At 35.2% G+C, this 20688-nt stretch overlaps 2 protein-coding genes across 3 annotated transcripts; one reads left to right on the top strand and one right to left on the bottom strand.

The window, feature by feature from the left end:
• Positions 1–145: 145 nt before the first annotated feature.
• Positions 146–3251, bottom strand: LOC121728022. Its single transcript, XM_042116118.1, has 2 exons — positions 3005–3251; positions 146–914 (listed from the first exon to the last, which is right to left on the bottom strand). The coding sequence occupies exons 1-2, from the start codon at positions 3144–3146 to the stop codon at positions 256–258; spliced, it is 801 nt and encodes a 266-aa protein (XP_041972052.1). The 5' UTR covers positions 3147–3251; the 3' UTR covers positions 146–255.
• A 6813-nt stretch (positions 3252–10064) lies between these two features.
• On the top strand, positions 10065–19845 carry LOC121738113 (glycerophosphocholine phosphodiesterase GPCPD1). Of its 2 annotated transcripts, XM_042130005.1 has the most exons (8): positions 10065–11368; positions 11904–12129; positions 12349–12558; positions 15152–15274; positions 16590–16724; positions 17470–17616; positions 18285–18696; positions 18825–18993. In XM_042130005.1, the coding sequence occupies exons 1-7, from the start codon at positions 10353–10355 to the stop codon at positions 18615–18617; spliced, it is 2190 nt and encodes a 729-aa protein (XP_041985939.1). In that variant the 5' UTR covers positions 10065–10352; the 3' UTR covers positions 18618–18696; positions 18825–18993. The 2 variants fall into 2 exon arrangements, with proteins under 2 accessions (XP_041985939.1, XP_041986011.1); XM_042130077.1 differs by lacking the exons at positions 18285–18696; positions 18825–18993 and adding an exon at positions 19821–19845 and having other exon boundaries at positions 10066–11368.
• Positions 19846–20688: the final 843 nt, after the last annotated feature.

Raw genomic sequence — 20688 nt, 5'->3', positions numbered from 1 at the left:
CTTAAATACATTTTACAACAAATTACGCATAAAACAAAACGTAACTATTGTGAAAAATTATTATTAAAGACACGTTAACAAAAAATAACGTTCCGTCACACGTAACTTCAAACATGTATTAAAAAAAACTATGCATCTCCTAGACACAAATCAGGTGTCATTTGAAAGGAATAACTAACCCCTACAAAATGCCACCGTTCCCGCCCCTCTACCTATAATGCGTGATTCAAATGCCAACCCAAAACTTTTCTGTGCTTAGCTTAGCAACCATTCTCTGTCTCCTTTGTTTTCTCCTTCGCTTTCAGAAGCTGGAGACGATGACGATATAATATATTTTGAATCGTCTACACATGAGCCAGCACTACTTAGAGGCTGCTCTACTTTCAACACCATGTTTTCCGAATGTCTTACATCACCAGATATTAACTGCATCTCATGAGATTCTTCGAGTTCTGCTTTCAACATTATTTTGGCTATCTCAAACTTTACAAGGGCTTGACGGCGATCAGACATTTTTTTTAACTTTTTTGCATAAGATTTAAAAAGTAACTCTATATCATCTTCGTCTTCTCTATTGTTTTTCATAAATTCTATAACTTTATCAACTTGTGTCTGAGACCCGTCAGACGTCCGTTTGCGCCAACTATGCACATGCGTGTCAGACTGAGTTGTATTAATTGGCGAAGTCCTATCAATAGCTTGGGAAGAGCCAGCTTCTTCAGTGTTTTCAATAATATTTGACGAAGTCTCGGCAAATTCTAAGTGTTGTCGTAGAAACGACATTAGATTAGCCCATGGCCAAGTTTTGTATCGATCGACAAGCTTTGCTGCTTGTCCAGTGGTTGTTTTGCATGTTCGAAGATGCTTACTATAGGCATCTCTCAAGTTTTTCCACTTTTTTTTTAAATGATCTCCTGAAAATAAATAATTTTTGTTTTAGATATCTGGCAACCGGAGACACTTTTAGCACCATTGGTCATCATAGCTTTCGCATTGGATTTTCTACCGTTAGCGGTTAGTGTCATTATTGAAGAAGTTTGGCAAAGTATAATATGGAGACATTTGCAACCCATTTATTTAAATATGCGTGACTCGTGAGCCAAGTACCAACTTTTGGTTTTATCTGTGTGTAAAAATATGTGTACGTATATACACTTTAACACAAGCATGATTGAACATGATTTCTATGAGATTAAATTGTCAACGTGCGGCACGTGCCGACTGGACGTCAAAAAAAGGGTGCTGCTGGCATGTATCACACGTCTCTTTTTACCACGCAGTGTTACTGATAGTGACATCTCTCTTGCTCAGGCCTTTGTTTCTCTATTCCGCTAGGTATATTAACTTTATGGTCTGGATTTAATGAAAAATGGCGATTTCCAAATTGCTGTGGAAGTATTGATGGAAAACATGTTACTGTAAAATACCCACCTAAAACAGGGTCCAATTACTTTTCCTACCTAAAAAAAAAATCGTTCGTTTTATTGGCAATTGTTGGCCCTAATAATTACAAATTTCTTTGTATTGATGTAGGTGGTTATGGAAAAAATAGTGGTGGAGGTATTTTTGAAAAGTCAATTGCGCGTTCTCATTGGAGATCAGGCATTTGCATCAATGAGCTCTTATATGATGAGACCATACCCTGAAACACAGGCACGGTATGACCGAAGAAAAGAAAATTTAACACCAACCTAGGAATGCTAAAAGAGTGGTTGAAAATGCCTTCGGTATTTTAAACGCTAATTTATGGTTTTCCACAGACCGATGGAAACGAAAGTATTACGTCAATAGTAGTAGTAAGGGAACATACCCATACTACGTGAGTCGTGACCCATTTAGGAGGGGGCCGGGGGGGGGGGGGGGTCTTAAAAATACTACGCTCGGTCACAAGAGGGGGGGAAGGGGGTCTAGAGTTTTGTCACGTAGTCAATTTCGCCGAGAGAAAAGTCATACGATTTTTTTTTTCTTGCCATTTAATACTTGATACTGGCATTTATTATGGTTATTTATAGCCAACAGCCATTAAAAAAAACAGGCACTGTAGTCACTTGTTAGGCATTTCGAAGTTTGGTGAAGCTGTCAAGCTACTATAATATGTGTTTGGTGTTCGATTACAATTTGGTTCCTAGGTAGTTGACAAATGACAGACCAACCTCATGTAGTCGGATCATGTCAATTCAATGTTAATTGTGATCTGTCGGTTGGGTTTAACTTTAAACGCGACCAAATTACTTATCTACAAAAGTGAAAAAAAATTTGCTCATTCAGCGCTGCTACTTTCACAGTAAACTCACTATAAGGAACACGTACACATTATCACTTAGTTTTGTTACACCTTGTATAGTATATCTTTAATATTGGTGTCAAGAGTTTCCTTTCGGCAAACTATTGGGTATCAAAGTATTTTTTGGTGATCGTTATTTTTATTCCCATATTTTATTAAATAGTAATAATTATTATAAATATTGGTGTCATGTATTTCTTTTCAGCAAACTATTGGGTATCAAAGTATGTTTTGGTGATCGTTATTTTTATTCCCATATTTAATTAAGTATTAATAATTATTATAAACATGCAAATACTCTGAGTTTGTAATAAATAACTTAATAAATTATTATTGTCAATACCACGTGATTCGTGAACAATTGAAGGGGAGGGGGGGTGTCTTGGCATATACTACGCGTACAGGGGGAGGGGGGGATCAAAAATCCTTAAAAGTAGGTCACGTAGTATGGGTATGCTCCCTAAAGGCCGCACGTGTGTATTTACACAACTTTTTAATATAAAGAAAATCCGAACATAATATGTTCGGATAATAACGGGGTAAGTAATTAATAATTACCCGGTTGAAGAACAGCGTGAACATAGATTCGAAGATTTTTTGCCGAGCAGTAGAAGATCCTCAAACTATAAATTTTTAATTCGCGAACGCTTTGCTGATTATTTCAATGACGCAGCGTAAGAACTTACCTAATTCATAGATCTAATACAATTTTTTGCTTACCATCACTTTGTCCAATTATGTCAGCAATACTGTTCCATATTTTATTTTTAATTCTGTTATTTTTATAGTCTTTATGTGATGTATCATACAAAACTGGATAATTTTGCACTGTTTGAATAAATATCTCAGTATTGATAGACATAATTTCACGCGGTATACGCGGCTGTTGTAAATAATTTACAAGTTACAACTGATCGCGTAATGGCTGCCTCCTGTCCGCGCGCTCACAGAAGCGGTGGCGGAGGGGGCGGGGCTTGCGGCCGCGGTAAGCCGCGCTGTGACCGCGTCCAAGCAAAATCGTTCGTATTTGCGCTGAAAGTTGAAACTGGTGATATTGCTTTTGTAATGTATGAAAGGTTTATAGTAAAGGGGTATAAAGCTCGGACGTAAAAAAAGTAGGTATAAAGATTTTTAAGTATATGGAGCCTGGCCGACCTAATGCCCGCCATTGTGTTTTTCCGCGTTCAAGAATATTTTTTTCAAAAATCACTAATCTCCATTAAACAAGTTGTATAAAAAGGCCCATTCACCGCCTTGCAGTCCTGCCGCACAGTGGTCCGAAATCGCTAAATAGTGGACATTCGCAAAATAGATCGATTTTGATGTGAAAAAATATATCATCCGATAGATTTTAAGAGGAGTAACAATAAATCCTCATTAAATTTTTTATAAAAATGTATATTTAAGGTGAAAAAAAAATTATGAAAATGTTGTACTTATGGGAAAGAATCTATAATTAGATTTTTTGCAAAAACTACTAAGTCATTCTGGTTTATTTTTGAAACAAGTAAAGTTCTAGTGGTAAATAAGGTTTAGAAAAAAAATTACGAAAATTTACGTGCAGCCTTTTGTAGTAGAGGGGTTCAAAATTCCACATAATAGAGCAAATCAAAATTAGGCAAATAATGTGTTTTGGTACGAATCCTTAATTATTTAGTTTATTTTAATTTTATTATTAATTGTTAAAGTATAAATACGATGGCGTATTTTGTACTTTTCAAGTGCCTACGTAGTACCTGTTGCCATTATTGATATCGAGCAAAAAATAGCAAAAAATAACGTTTGCTGAGTGGGAGCCCCCTTAAATATTTAATTTAATTTGTTTTAGTATCTGAAATTATAGCGGTAACAGACATACACAATCTGTGAAAATTTCAGAAGTGTAGCGGTTATTGAGATATACAGCCGAGACAGACATTATGACATCGAGGTCTTAGGAATAGGTGCCTTTTTTTCCTTCTTACAGATATTCAAAAAATATGCAGGGACTGTCACTACATCGCTATAGAAGCCAAAACTGTGGCTAGTTTTTGTCTGCCTGTCTGTATGTTTGTTCCGATTTGAATGCGGTTTTCGCAGATATATTTGTCTTTTTCCAACTTAACATCTGGTTATATAATATTATAAATGTTTATCTATTGCCTAGTTACGATTTTGCCAAACAGTTGATTCTTTTGCCGAATTGAGTTGGTCCCATAGTAAAAGTTTTTCGTAATCATGGTATGGTCATAGTGCTTGAATCAAATTTATCGATATGCTTATCGATATTTTACAATAACATAAAACTAAAATAAAAATCATTTACCTTTATATTTATCACCTTAAGCCCGGCCGCACATTATCCGAAATTTCTGATCAGAAAAATTCGGACGCCCGGCGGAACGCACTCTGTTCATATATTTTGTTGTAGACCCATCATACCAATGATATTTATTTATTTAAATTAAGGACACCAAACAGTACATACATTAAAACCTTGACACAATAATATTACCTAATTTGTACCGATGCATGTACCTTAACAGGCGACACAGCATTCACGAATATAGCTCTACAAAATATACAATAAAAAAATTGATTTTATAACTAAACACAATTAAATCGTTAAATATGATTATGAATTAAATAAAATTTCATGCAAATGATTATTACTGTGATAACAAACTAAATAACATAATAAAAAATAACTTAAAACTATGACAATACATTTAAATCTTAACTAAGAGCAGTTTAGATGAAATAAAGTTAGAAAATATGAACACAATTCTAAAACAAGGTCATATAAGTAAAAGTATTTAAAATTTTAGGCGATATTAATAAATTTAGTTAATAATAGTAAATTAATACTACTTATTCGTAATTATTAAAAATCGAAAATCTGCGAAAAATTAAATTAAAGCAAATTACATCCAGTCGTAACTTAATCAACATAGAGTTCATTAAAAAAAAAAAAAATTAAATGATAGAGTTATCGGGATACTTATACATATTTCATGATTATCATTTTTCGATGTCATTCACCACATAATAGTGCTTGCAAATTTTGTTTTTGAACTGGCTAAATGAATCATGAAAGATGTCGATATCGGTCAATGCGTTGTTGATCGTACAATATTTACTACACATTTTGGAGATGGGAGCATTAGATCCTAGATTGGTTTTGGAATCAGGACCCCTTAGGATTTTAGTAATAGGTTTACGTGGTAAGTTGTAAGGTACGGTCAATGACAAATAATGCAGGAGTTCAGTGCAACCTGTATGGCCATTGACAATTTTATGGAGAAGTAAAAGACAGTGAGTAGTTCTCCTCACTTTAAGACAACAAATTTTAAAGAACCCGAGACGTTGAATATACGGTGCCCTATGAGATATACCGCTGCTTGTGAAAGCTAGATGCCTTGTAAACGACCTTTGTATTGATTCAATTCGCTGCGACAGAACGGCGGTAGCAGGGTTCCGAATGGAGCTAGCGTATTCGAGATGGCTCCTTACTAGTGTGTTAAAAAGGGTGACTTTTGTGTTAATAGAGAAATCCTTGCTGTTACGTTTTATAAATCCCATCATCTGCGACGCCTTATTAACGATGTTATTCACGTGAGAGTTGAAGGTGAGCTTCGTGTCCAGAGTGACACCGAGGTCACGTATTTCATTGACTTCATCGAGAGTACACCCATCCAAAAAATACTTGGAGGGATATGGTAACTTTTTTCTAGTAAATTTAACATGAAAGCACTTTTTAGGATTTAATGTCATTTTATTGTCAGAACACCATCTGCTAATACTGTCTAGATCCCTTTGCAGAAGTAACGACTCCTTTGGTGAGTGTACAATCATATATAATTTGAGATCGTCAGCGAACATTGAACGCATACAATATTTTATCACCTGAACAACATCGTTTATAAATACTGAGAATAGTAAGGGACCTAGATGGGATCCCTGGGGAACTCCAGATAGAGCAAGATAGAGCAGTGACTCAAAACCATCTATACATACGAAATGTATTCTGCCATTTAGGTATGAAGTAAACCAGGCTAGTAGGGCACCAAAAATACCACACGTCTCCAGTTTACAAATCAATAACGCGTGATCCACTCTGTCAAATGCGGAGGAAAAGTCAGTATATATTGCGTCAACCTGCAACCTCGAATCGACTGCATGCGAAATGTATGACGTGTATGCAAGGAGATTTGTCTCTGTTGATCTGTTCTTTCTGAAACCGTGTTGGAAGTCGTTGAGAATTGGCTCGAAGTGAGATGAAACAATGAAAATTGGGTAAACGAGACATTTAAAGAGCTTGGAAAAGCAGGATAAAATACAGATTGGTCTATAATTGGAAACATTGCTTTCATCGCCTTTTTTGTATACTGGGACCACTCTAGCTCTCTTCCAGAGCGAAGGGAACTTACCAGTGCTCAAAGAATAGTTAAAAATGAGAGCAAGCGGGTATGCTAAGTTTTTACTGCATTTTTTAATAAAAATAGGTGGGATGCCATCGGGCCCTGCCCCCTTGTTAATGTCCAGTTTGTTAATTTGTCTAAGGACCATTGAGTCGGTGATGTTGATTCCTCCCAATGATTGCCCATTACTCACAGCAGGTCGCTGGGCACAGACCGTACTGGGGACGTAAACTGAGGAGAAGTGAGATGCAAAGAGATTGGCGATATCGGGACCGGTACTAGCACTACTTTGGTCGAGAAACATTTGACTGGGCAAATACGATTTGCCCTTTCGTTTGTTCTTGATAAAGCTCCAGAAGGCCTTGGGGTTTTGTTTAATATTACTATCCAATTTATTTATGTAGTTAACATAACATCTTTTCAGTAGTTTATGACAACGACTCCTAATTATATCGAATTCGAGCTTATCTCTAGGATTTTTATATTTTAGATAACGACGTCTTATTTTATCTTGTTCACGTCTGAGCTTAATAAGTGGTTTAGTAAACCAAGGTGGAAAGCGGGAGTGCGCTATATTACGTTTAGGAACGTAACTTTCGAAAACATCATACAGTTTGCTATTTACATAATCGACCATTCCGTCAACATCGCTATAGCCTGATAAGCTATCCGACCAGTTAATGGAAGAAAGTTTATCATTGATGCTGGTATAGTCAGCTTTAAAAAAGTTATAACCCCGACGACACTTGGGTTTCAAAAAATTCGTGCTGATTGGATGCATGGAAATTAATAAATTGGGATGCTTAGGGTCAAGTCTACTGAGAAGATCCGGGGCTTGTTTTAGTGACGCTCCCTGGAGATTAGTAAGTATTAAATCAAGTAATTTACCATCACAGTTACGGATATTGTTAAACTGATATAGGCCGTTGCAATTAATAAAGTCTATTAAAGCATTTCCCAGAGTATTATTGCAGTTATTAGGTATCAAATAATTGAAGTCACCAACGCATGACCAATCGATAAAACCAACGTTAAAATCTCCAATCATAATAATATCATCCATAAGGTTAAGAACATTGCCGGCATTATTCAAGAACATTGATAAGCTTAATGGGTTGACTGGAGGCGGGAGGTACACAGCGCACAATGCGAGTTTCTTTCGAGTATTATTAATTTCCACATTTAATTGGACCCAAAGGTCCTCGCAGTCTGTTTCTCAAGCATTCATACGAACGGATTGTATGTCTCGCGATACCGCTTTTAGGACTCCTCCTCCGTCAGACTTATTATTGGAAGTAGAGCAGCGGTCTCTGCGATAAACGACGTAGTTGTCATTAAATAATTCGCTTGCACACACTCCCGCATTCAGCCATGTCTCAGTAAATACAATAATTTTATAATTAGAATGTAGAATATTAAGATAGACTTCATTAGTTTTAGTCCGAAGGCCTCTTACATTTTGATAATAAATGTCCATATTAAAATCAGATGTAATAATTGCAAGCAACATTGATGTTACCTATTAGTACTATTAGTGGTTTAACGGTACTTAGAACTTATGAGTTAAGACATCTTTTTCTATGTTACTAACGTAACTAGATTGGAAGTTTACGGTAGCAACGCGTTGCCACTTCGAAGATGCCTGCAGGCATATCTCACATACATAATGACATAACGAATATATGACTTGACATTGTCTTTTGAACAAAAAAGTGGTTACGCATTTATGAGAATCTTTTGTAAGACATTGCTACTCTAGTATTTTAGAAACTCATTGCATCATACTAAAAGAATTTCTGACGTGTCAAATGTATGAGCGGGGCGGGGCGTCCAAATTTTTGTGATCATAAATTCGGAAAATGTGCGGCCGGACTAAAAAGGACTTAATATCTTATTTTAACTAATATAATATAGTATAATATAGCTAATATAATATGACAACTATAATGTAGAGTGACTCTAAAACTAGAGGAAGGTTTATATTTATATATTATCATAATCATTTGTTTTACAGATTCCCTCAAGATCATCTAATAAGAGTAAAATGGCTGAAATTAATTGGGCGTGTTGGTTGGAATCCCAAGAAAAGCTCAACAATATGTAGCAAACATTTCATTGAAAATTTTTAAAGAAAAAGTAGAATAAATACTATTTTGGTTAAAGGAGCTATCCCAACTTCATTTGTACTGAAGCAATTATTGCTTTTTAGTTCATTTAAGATTATACTTAAATGTATTACATATATTATACTAAAAAGTATTAAATAATCCTTATTCTGTACTCAATCTTCATAATTTTGAAGTCAGTACCAGTCCTAAGTATATAAGTTGCAGTTATACCTATTCTGAATTTAAAAATAATAATTTTACTCTTTTTAGCTGTCCTTAAGGTTTTCTATACTTACAGTTGGTGTTTTGAAAAATCAAAATCAAAATTGCTTTATTTTTGAACAAATCTAAAACAAAATATATTTTCAGAATACATGGTGTCTACCACCGGTTCGGGAACTAAGCCGACGAGAAGAACCGGCGTAGAAACTCGCACGGGGCCCACTTTTTACCAAAAAAAGTGAGAAAAAAAATTATCTTTTAAAATAAAATTTACAATGCTGTAACTAAAAATTATACAATGTAAACATAATAATTGTAAGTCATGTAGAAGTAGCCTTGCAAGCAGTCATTCAGCATTCTACTCCCAAGATGTGCCATCGTTTATGAAATCATTGACCTTATAATAGGCTTTGGCACAAAACGTTCTTTGACTACTTTTTTAAATTTATTAACCGAAAGATTTTGAACGTTTTCTGGGACCATATTTTCCCATTTGAATATCAAGGAGTCACCTCGATTTCTCATGGTTTCCATCACCAGACCACCACTTTTGTGAACATGATACCTACTCGGAACAATACAATGTACAACAAAAGAAATTTTTTGAAAATCGGTTTATAAACGGCGGAGTAATCGTTGTACATACATAAAAAATATATCCACTTAGGATCCTAGCTTTCTAAATGTTATTCCACTTGACTAAATTTTTTAGGATCCTAGCTAGGACTTCCTAAATAGGACAAGTGGAATAAGCGCCATATGCGCGCACAAGGTTTAAGAGAAGCGAAGGAGATGACCTTCAACATGAAAATACATCGTCTTAGTAATTTTACTTAAAATTATGAATCTGTTAAATTATGTATTTTTTATTATTCTGTAATGTTCTTGATTTGTTTAAGTGTAATTAGAACCTTAAATATATTTTTAGTCGATTATTTCCTTAATCGATAATTTTACATCCCTAACTGCAGGTTTATTTATTCTGTGGTTTAATAGGAAATGTCAATGTCAAATTCGTCGTACAATTCAATTTTCAAATCATTCAAATCGTAAAATTAAAACTTGTTCATTTCTTCTCTTGGTAATTATGGACAACAAAAAGAAAAGCAATGGGAGTAAACATTTTAAGTTTAGTTGGTTTTTATAAATATGTGCAGAATTTTTTGTTAATCGTAAAAATATGGAACGTACTAAATTATTGACAAACGAAAAAGATAATAACTAATCGAAGATAAGATCCAACGCAGTAGGTTGCATAATAAACACTTTTATTATTCAGTGGTGTTCCTCCGTTGGTACAATATAATATATAAAGTCAGAAAAAATACCTTACGAAAAATGACTACCAAGGAAGTGTCTCAAGGCTCCCAAGGATCTGTCATAGAAAACCAAGATTGGTTATTTACTGTTGTGGCACCTAATGTGGGACATAAAGAAAAAGTTTTCATCACAGGCAATACACCAGAACTCGGGGAATGGGACCACAAAAAAATTATTCAACTTGATAATAAAGAAGGTACTAATTTGTGGACAAAATCTATTAGGATTCCTAATTCTTGTGATGTCCACTACCGTTATGCCATATGTTCCGTAAATGAACTATCTAATGAAACTATTGTTTGTAAATGGGAGACAAATATTCAGCCAAGAGTTATTAAAGAATCTTTGTTGCATCCCACAGTTGATGTGTTTGGGGAGTTTGATGGAAAAAATAATGTTGGAAGAGGATGGCTAACTTCTCAGACTTTAGTTCAATTTAAATTTTTGAGCAATTCCTTGAAGTTAAAAAGTCGCTTAGCAGGTAGACCAATAAATATCAAAGTGACACCTGTGAAATTATCTTTTGGTGCTGATGCTACTATAGACGAAAACTCTCTTAGCACCGATACAGGTGATTTAGAAATTCCAGCAGGGGTCTGTGTTGAAGTTGCTACATTAGATAATGATCCAGCAATTTGTCAATTGAAGCCTCAAGATCAATTTGGGCGTGAATATAAAGCAAATGATTTGTTACTTATTAATGTATCAGCCCCTGTACCCAAAAGTCTGGCATACTTAATAGACTTTTATTCATACAGCTCCAATGCTCATGAAGCAGATCCACCGTGTCATATAGGCTATACATATGTATTGCCTAATATGTTTAAACCCTCTGAGGGCTCACTGGAGCTGCCGGTCACCTGTAATGTCAAACATAGACCTCTTGGAACCATTAATTTTGAGTACCTGATTATTTCTCCCATGGAAGAACACCTTTGTAACTTATCAGTATCTTTTGCCAAACATTGGGACCCTACTTGGACTGGCCTCGAAGTTGGTCACAGAGGACTAGGTGCAAGTTTTAAAACTAAAGAGTGAGTATCTTTCTACCCTATTACCAAAAATTTTAAATGTATATAACAGAATAGTACAAAATATTATTGTTAAAGAATACTAGCTATTTGACCGAGCTTTGCTCGGTATTTGATAAAACACGAATAAAATGACATTTTCTAAAAATTATTCCTAGCTAGATCGATTTATTGCCCCTGACACCCCCTATATACTAAATTTCATGAAAATCGTTGGAGCCGATTCTGAGATTCCAATTATATATTTATACTAGCTGTCCCGGTGAACTTTGTGTCACTTTAAAACCTTCCCTGGACTTCTACGAATATTTTAAGACTAAAAGCAGCCCAATCCGTTCAGCCGTTTTCGAGTTTTAGCGCGACTAACACATTTGAAAATCCATTTTTATATATAAGATATACAAGAATTGCTTGTTTAATGATATAAGATACATGAATGGAAATAATTTCTAATTTAATTTATTCATATTTGTAATGTAAATTCTAGGTTAATAGAGTCAGAGTTGTTCTGGCATATTTAATCTCATATATATTTCAGAGGTAATGCTATTCGTGAAAACACAATAGCTTCTTTAAAAAAAGCAGCAGCCAGTGGGGCTGATATGTTGGAATTTGACGTCCAGCTAAGTAAAGATATGATACCCGTTATTTATCATGATTTCCATGTCTGTATTTCAATGAAACGCAAAAAGGAAGTTGATTACAATGAGATGCTAGAATTGCCAGTGAAAGATCTGACCCTAGAGCATTTGCAGAAGTTAAAGGTGATCTGTCAATCTGTTGCAAAAATAATTATCATTATATTTTGATTACTCAATGCTGATGCCTGAGAAAATAATTTAAAAATAAATCATGAGTTTTTATTTAAATGTTAACACTTTGTAGATTAGAGTAGTATTATATATTTTTATTAATTATTAAATTGTACATAATTTAGATTTTTTTTTTAATATACTTGATACTGAAATACTTGATTTCTGCAGGTATATCATTTAGTGGAAGGAAGAAATCATGAGACTTTATTTTTTGATGAAGATTTGGAGGAACATCAACCTTTCCCTACTCTAGAAGAGGCTTTAAAATCATTGGATGAGCATGTCGGGTTTAACATTGAACTCAAATGGACAATGGAATTAAATGATGGCACTTTTGAGTTAAACAACCCTTTTGACATGAATGTTTATGTTGACAAGGTACAGCATGGCAAGGATCTTGATAAAATATATGAACGACGAAATATTTCCAGAAAAGGTAGATAGTGCCCTTGCGCTTTGCTTGGTTCGTCTTGGCGGACATTGAAAATGGATGTTATGACTAGTCAAATGACATTAAGGGTTAACAATTCCCATTGACATAATATAACAAACTAGACATTCCGCGCGGCTTTGCCCGCGTAAATAAGATATTTCACAGACAAATTAGTCCCCAAAAAATAGACTATGATCAATCATGTGTTCTACTTCTTATCTGTGCCAAATAACAGAAAAATTGCTCCAGTAGTTCGTGAAATAAGCCCCTTCAAATAATTTTCCTCGTTTTTTTCCACATTTTCCTCTATTTCTTCGCTCCTATTAGTCTTAGCGTGATAAAATATAGCATATATCCTTCCTTGAAAATGGGCTATCTAACACTGAAAGAATATTTCAAATCGGACCAGTAGTTCCTGAGATTAGTGCGTTCAAATAACCCCGTTTAAATAATTTCCCCCCGTTTTTTTAAACATTTTCCTCTTTTTCTTCGCTCAGTATATGTCTTAGCGTAATAAAATATAGCCTATGGCCTTCCTCAATAAATGGGCTAACTAAGACTGAAAGAATTTTTCAAATCGAACCAGTAGTTCCTGAGATTAGTGCGTTCAAACAAACAAACTCTTCCACTTTATAATATTACTAGATGTCCCGCGCGGCTTCGCCCGCGTAAATTAGAAATTTTACAGAATCCGTAGGTACATTTTCCCATAAAAAATATTTCCCCCGTTTTTCCCACATTTTCCTGAGTTTCTTCTGTCGTATTAGTCTTAGAGTAATAATATAATATAACCATCTCGATAAATGATGAGTCTTACTCGATAAATGATCTATCTAACACTGAGATAAGTTTTTAAATCGGACCTGTAGTTTCTGAGATTGACGCGTTCAAGCAAACATACTCTTCAGGTTTATAATATTAGGTAGATATAGATTTTTTTTAATTATCGCTTGACAAACTCGAGTCTCGATCTAAAAGACTATGAAATGGTATAATATGGTAGTGATGATGATGATGATGATGATGAAGAATGTAATTTGCATAGTAGCATATGCTTTCTGTTCTTAAAACAACGCCGAAACTCCCAAACTTGTATCTATAAAGAATCAGGAATTCTCTCAGCACCTTCCGAACCACGGTATACCAGGTATATCTCGGTGCAAAATCTTACTTGTTGGTAGCATATGCTTAGAATACTTCTCACGAAACCGAAGTCACCATATGTTTCCCTATAAGTTTTGAGGAGTTCCCTCGATTACTTATGGATCCTTCATCAGATCACCACTTTTCTGAATATAATACCAAATTGGGATGATACCCTATATACCAAAAGAAAAATTTTGAAAATCGGTTAACAAACGGCGGAGTAATCGTTGAATATAAGAAAACGAACATAACACCTCCCCCATTTTGAAAGTCGGTTAAAATTGTAGCCTATGTGTTATTTATTTAATATTTTAATCAGCACATGAATTGAATAACAAAATTTTTTTCAAATTAATCGTAGCACCATCTGTCAGGACAAACTAAAATTGAAATAGAATAATATTGAATGCGATGATAGCGCCGTCCGCCGGATCTAATGTAAAACATTCCAAAATCAACAACTCCTTATAAATAAGAAATTAATTGAAAAAACATTTTCCAGTAGACCAAACTGTAAATCTAAACCATTCTCGAATCTCCACGAACACACACAAAAAATTTCATCAAAATTGGTCCAGTCGTTTAGGAGGAGTTCAGTCACATACACACGCACACAAGAAATATATATATTAAGATTACTCTTCCGCTTTATAATATTAGTATAGATGTTTCCCTAACTTTAGTTCATCATTTTTAAGCATATTTGTCAAGAGCATTGCCCTTAAAAGCTACTCTTTTTCTTTATATTTTCTCTTACTGAAAATTAAACAAATTTAACCATTTTTAGGGTTCCGTACCCAAAGCGTAAAAACGGGACCCTATTACTAAGACTTCGTTGTTTGATTTTCACAGATTGTGTATTTCTGTTGCCGCTATAACAACAAATAGGTACCAAAAACAAAATAAAACTAATAATGAAGGGCGGCTTCCATACAAGAAACATGATTTTCTTGGCCTTTTTTTGCTCGATTTCAATAATGGTAACAATTAGACACGGCCGTAGCTAGAGGGGGGCATTGGGGGGCAATGCCCTACCTTAAAATCATAATGCCCTACCTTAAAAATACCAAAACCTAAGAAATCAATAAATTATGATTATTTTTTTGTACTTCTGCCCTACCTGTAACCAATGCTGCCCTACCTCAAATCTGACTGTAGCTACAGCCCTGCAATTAGACAATTGAATTTTTTATAAAATCCTTTATTATATGTGTACTTTAATAATTAATAATAATATTAAAATCAATACAAAAAACACAATTTGTGGCTTACTTTTGCTCTACAACGGTACGGAACCCTTCGTGCGCGAGTCCGACTCGCACTTGGCCGATATATATATATATATATTCTGACTTATGTAAGCTCTTTTAACTCGTATTTATTGTTGCACAGATTTTAGAAGTGGTCCTCAAGTATGGCGGAGAGCGACGCATTGTCCTTTCGTGCTTCAACCCAGATATCTGTACCATGGCTCGAAACAAGCAGAACAAGTACCCTGTCATGTTTCTCACCGTAGTAAGTTAATTATACTTTGAGTCCGGGGAAAGGACATAGGATACTATTTATCACGAAAAAATGTACGGTTCCCGCGCGATAACCAAATTGAGTTGCGACTTGCGGGCATCATCTAGTAATTTATAAAACACGCAGACGCCGGGAACCGACACAGCAGCGGAAACACTATGTTTTACCTTTTGCCCCTTTTACGGGGTTTTCGGGGTTAATGTGGTAAATTGGTAATAAACTATAATAACCTAAAAACTCAAAAAGTATTTTTTTATACAGCATGACTGGTGATATAATTATGATCAATACTTAAGGAGAGTACTCTGTACGGTACTCGATTCTCATTATAATTATGTAATATTATTTGACCAAATTTCCCTTTAAATAAATGAATCATCCAGGACACATAGACTGGGTTGCACCAGAGGCGTGGGTAAAGTTAAAGTTAAATTTATGGTTATAGTTAAGGTAAATTTAACTTTAACTTTGCCCGGAGAAATTGACAGATGACAGCTGATCCAACAAGGTTATAAATGCGCGTGGGCGGGAGCGCTGCTGGTAAAGGAGAACTGTCAAAAATGGCGGTTTTTGTATGATGACAGCGTTAGTTCCTTTTTTCGCCACATGCATTTAAAACCTTGTCGAGCTCTATGGTTATAGTTAAATATGGCGTCTTGATGGCGTCCGGCGGGATGCAATCCAGTCTAAGACTGGATTGCACCAACTAACTTAACTAACTAACTGTAACTTTAACTTTGACTACAGTGCAAAATGTCAAATCTTTGGGTAAAGTTAAAAATGGACGCCATCAAGACGCCATATTTAACTATAACCATAGAGTTCGACAAGGTTTTAAATGCATGTGGCGAAAAAAAGTTACTTAACTTTAAAATTTACCTTAACTATAACCATAACTTTAACTTTACCCACGCCTCTGGTGCAACCCAGTCTTAGTAAATTACTATGCGACCGGTCGTCCATGCGTTGGGTAAATAATTATTTACTTAATGTTAAATACTACATTTACTCAGTGATCAATTGATATTATTTTTTTATAATATTATTTTTTTCAACTAATATAATAGCCAAATATCACGTCCTCGAGTATTGAACATGTCTCATGCTGTATATTAATGGTACTATATAGATTTTTTTTTTATTAGGTTCACAAAACAAGATACAATTTACAATACATGTAGCCATAAATAATTAAGTATAAAACGAATAATGCCAGAGAATGTATCTCTCTAAGAAGTGAACACCACATGCACATAACATAGATGTAAGTGTTAGCATACAAACTTTTAATTTAAAAAAATCGTAGGGCGTTACTGAGAAATATCAACCGTATCGCGATCCTCGCTGCCTGTCGATTCCTGCCGCCGTTCAGAATGCCATCAGCTCGGACATCCTGGGAATCGTAGTTCATACAGAGGATTTGCTGAGAGATCCAACACAGGTAAGCTAGACCTTGTTTTGGCCTAGGTTAAGAGGATACACCAGGGGAGAGAGAAATCGAAAATAGGTATTTGAAAATGTATTGCTGTCTCACCAATCTCAAGTCTCCCACCGCAGAGCGCGATAGAGACAACACGACAAAAGTTCTAATAAAAGAACAGAAAATCTTCGATTCGTTGTCCGCTGATTCCTTCTCCAAAACTTAACCGATTTAAGTAATTTTTTCATTAAGAATTAAATCAAGGCTTGAGCTGTGTTCCTATGTTTTATTTTTTTTGTATATTCTAGTCAGGTTTGTTTTCTGGGTGTTTGAACACAGAGGAAAATCTGGCCATTTTTTTGGGTTTTTGGACGTTCTTATCTTTTTTAATAATTAAATTATGAAAAAAAAGAAAACATAGGGACATGCTAATAGTGGCCATAGACATTTATGAAAAAAAAACATAACTCTACCGGCATTATCCAGGGAGGAAACAGGGGACAGCGTTTGTATGGAAAAACGGCGGTGTGGAATCCTCTTAAATCGCAACCTTTATGTCAACGAACTCAGCTATAGGTCAGCACCCTCAGTTGACACTGTTTGCTGATAATTATATGCTGTGTAAATATTTATATAAGTGACGAGGTAATTGTTTATGATGCTAATCATAAATTGCGATGAATTTGACCTTAAACAGGTAAAACAGGACTTTTATTCAGTAAAGAAATAATATGATAAGTAAATGACATTAAAATTATTATTGTAGGTAAAACTTGCTACTGACGCTGGACTAGTAATATTTTGTTGGGGAGACGACAATAATGACAAGAACACTATAAAAAAGCTGAAGGAACTGGGCCTGCATGCAGTGATATATGACAAACTGGATCAATACATCACCAAAGAAGTTAAGGTATGTCGACTGTTATAACAGAGCAAGGGCGAGTTTAGACTTGCGCGTCTTCTGCGCGTACGCAGTATTTGTGGTTTATGAAATAAGCTTTATGTAGTTAGTATAGAACTATAGGCTATAGAACCTCAAATTGCTATAGCGTTTGGGATAACACGCGTCGGGCGCTGAATCCGCGCGCGTCGGAACGCGCCCTAACACATTATTTCAGTTGACCTTTTAAATGTTATAAACTACCTTTGAAGGGTCCAATGAAGTGATATTTATCCAAAAAAATTATCGCAGTAATTCCATTTGGTCAGTTGAAATAAATAAATATTTATAAATTTTGTTTACAAACTAAGCGATATCGCTTGCAGACTGATGAATATGTTTTTAAAATTTTGCCCACCTTAATTTCCAAAAACAATTCACCAAACCCAACAAATAATTACAAAAATTTGACGGACTTGTTTTACCGGTGTCAGTTCTTGCTTCAAATAAAGCTCGAACACTCGAGTTTATCGACAGAGATATCAAATTCAGGATTATTTTTACTACACGGACTTTGAGTTTCCGTGGCTGTGGTCTTTGTAGCGGCTAAATTGATAAATGATCTCACTTTCGTTTACCTATTGTCGTATTTTTTTTTTTACAATACTACATATTAAAATATTCCATTGGAAACACAGGAGAGTATATTCTTGATGGAGGCGCGGGAATCCCAGCGCGAGCTGATGCGCCTGGCCGCGGACGCCCTGCCCGACGCCCCGTCCAGCGCCCAAGAGCCAGCTGGCGGAGCCCACCTGGTCACCCGGCGCCAGCTCGACTCCACGGTCACCTCGCTCGAGTCCCTCGCCTCCTCCATCGATATAAAGGACGAACCCGACAAAAACTTGAAGCGCAACAGAGATCTCATCATGAAAATCGACAAGGAACTCCAAGTCAAGGAGCAGCGCTCCTCGTTCAAGGGTCTATTCAGTACCGGCAAAGCTTCGCCAAAGAAATCGCGCAAAGATAACTAGAATTACGCCCAAAGAATTGTATATTTTTAATGCAAACTTGTTTTATATGACTTGATCCATTTTAATTTTAAAACATTTAGGGCCTGTTTCACCACTTTCTGATAAAGTGCCTAATATATTCACAACTTTTTTGACTGATTCTCCATACTTGATCTGTCAAGTTAATCGGTGGATAACCTTATCAGGAAGTGGTGAAACAGGCCCTTCAACTGTAAAGTTTTCGTATAACTTGTTATTAAATTATTCGTAGCTCCATAAGGAGGGGACTATTATTGTGTAGTAATACTATAAATTGGATTGGCTTCTTAAAGTTTCATGGGATAAAGGGGTCAGTTCTCCATTAAAAATGTATCAATTATAGTATAGTAAAAAATTTAAAATTAATATTTTCTGAAATGACACACTTGTTTTTAAGATTTTCATTACGCTTTGTTGTACAGGTATTATATTTTATAGTTTATTATTTTTGTCATATTTACTTTTTTTGTCAATTATTTATAATACATAATTTGCGTAAGTAATACCTACTTACGCAAAGACTATTTTTCGATTGCAAAAAATTCGCTCATGATAATGGTAATTATTTTAAATATTGTAATGAAGTAATAACTTGCCGTAATACATAGTTCTACCAAACATTTTATTTTTTGATTAACTTATTGAATAATTTTAGTTTGACATCAACATTGGAACTTTTGCACATTATGCGATGCGGTAAACAGCAAACATTCTAATAAATAATAATACCTTTGACATAAGTGTCCTTATTATCTAATAAATTATAGTCTAATATTGTACAAAAATGGTAAACATTTCTGTCTTTCTTATATTGTGTTTCGTCGTTTAGACTTGTGATATCGCATTGCGTAATGTGAAAGCGGTCTTAACATATTACACGTAGGTGACAAACCAACCATAGATTTGATTAATTACATTTTTAGTAGCGGCACTCTCGTGTGCTAGTGTGCGAGGGTCTTTAATATGACTAAGTATATAACCTTCAACAATATATTTAAATATTTAAAAATACAATATTAGTACAAATATTTGTTTTTTATTGACAAAAATATTATATCTCCTATAACCTGTAATCTTATCGTACATTTTGACTTTGTAGTTATACTTGTTAATGCGAGTTATTTCAGTGTACATATGATGCCAATAATTAACTCTAAAATATTTCTTGACATGTCTGTACTTCAGGATCTGAGTGGGCCATCCAAATGAGGTATTTATTGAGTCTTGGATTTCATCGTTTTACCGATATAAAAACCACATTATCATAATGCACCGCTTAACCGATTCCGTGCGGATGTCGCCGCACCATGGGTGTCTTTTCTGTATGGCGTGTGACGCCCGAGAGGAGATAAAATGTTAACCTGTAAAACTATGATGAAATTACATTATTCAGAGGTTTCTTCTCAATGAAAGTGGCTTTATTTGTCACGTATTTAACGTGTACAGTGTTAGTTTTAGGATATTGCATAAAAATGTACACTTCAGGAGTCTTAAACATTTTCAATTGGTGATTCATATGGCCGACGAATTATTTTATAAATATAACGCCAACACCAGCAAAATCTCACATTTATTCTTATAATTAACTAGCAGGGGAGCTATTCATACGTGGGAGAGCCATGCTTCGGCACGAATCGACCGGAGAAATACCACGTTCTCACAGAAAACCGGCGTAAAACAGCGCTTGCGCTGTGTTTCGCCGAGTGAGTGAGTTTACCGGAGGCCCAATTCCCTTCCGTATCCTCCCCTATTCCCTTCCCTTCCCATCCCTACCCTCCCCTATTACCCTATTCCCTCTTAAAAGGCCGGCAACGCACCTGCAGCTCTTCTGATGCTGCGAGTGTCCATGGGCGACGGAAATTGCTTTCCATCAGGTGACCTGTTTGCTCGTTTGCCCCCTTCATTCATAAAAAAAAAGCAGCCCGCCCCTGTTTCACACCGGTATGAGAGAAACATATTTCATTCAAAAATTACAACTTATACAATGTTCGTTTATAAAATGCTATAAAAAGTAGATATACATTTTTTGGCGTTATACATGACTAGCAACTCT

The sequence above is a fragment of the Aricia agestis genome, chromosome 1, assembly GCF_905147365.1.
Source record: "Aricia agestis chromosome 1, ilAriAges1.1, whole genome shotgun sequence".
In the NCBI taxonomy this organism is placed as follows: Eukaryota; Metazoa; Arthropoda; class Insecta; order Lepidoptera; family Lycaenidae; genus Aricia; species Aricia agestis.
This window is presented reverse-complemented; position numbering and strand designations above follow the sequence as displayed.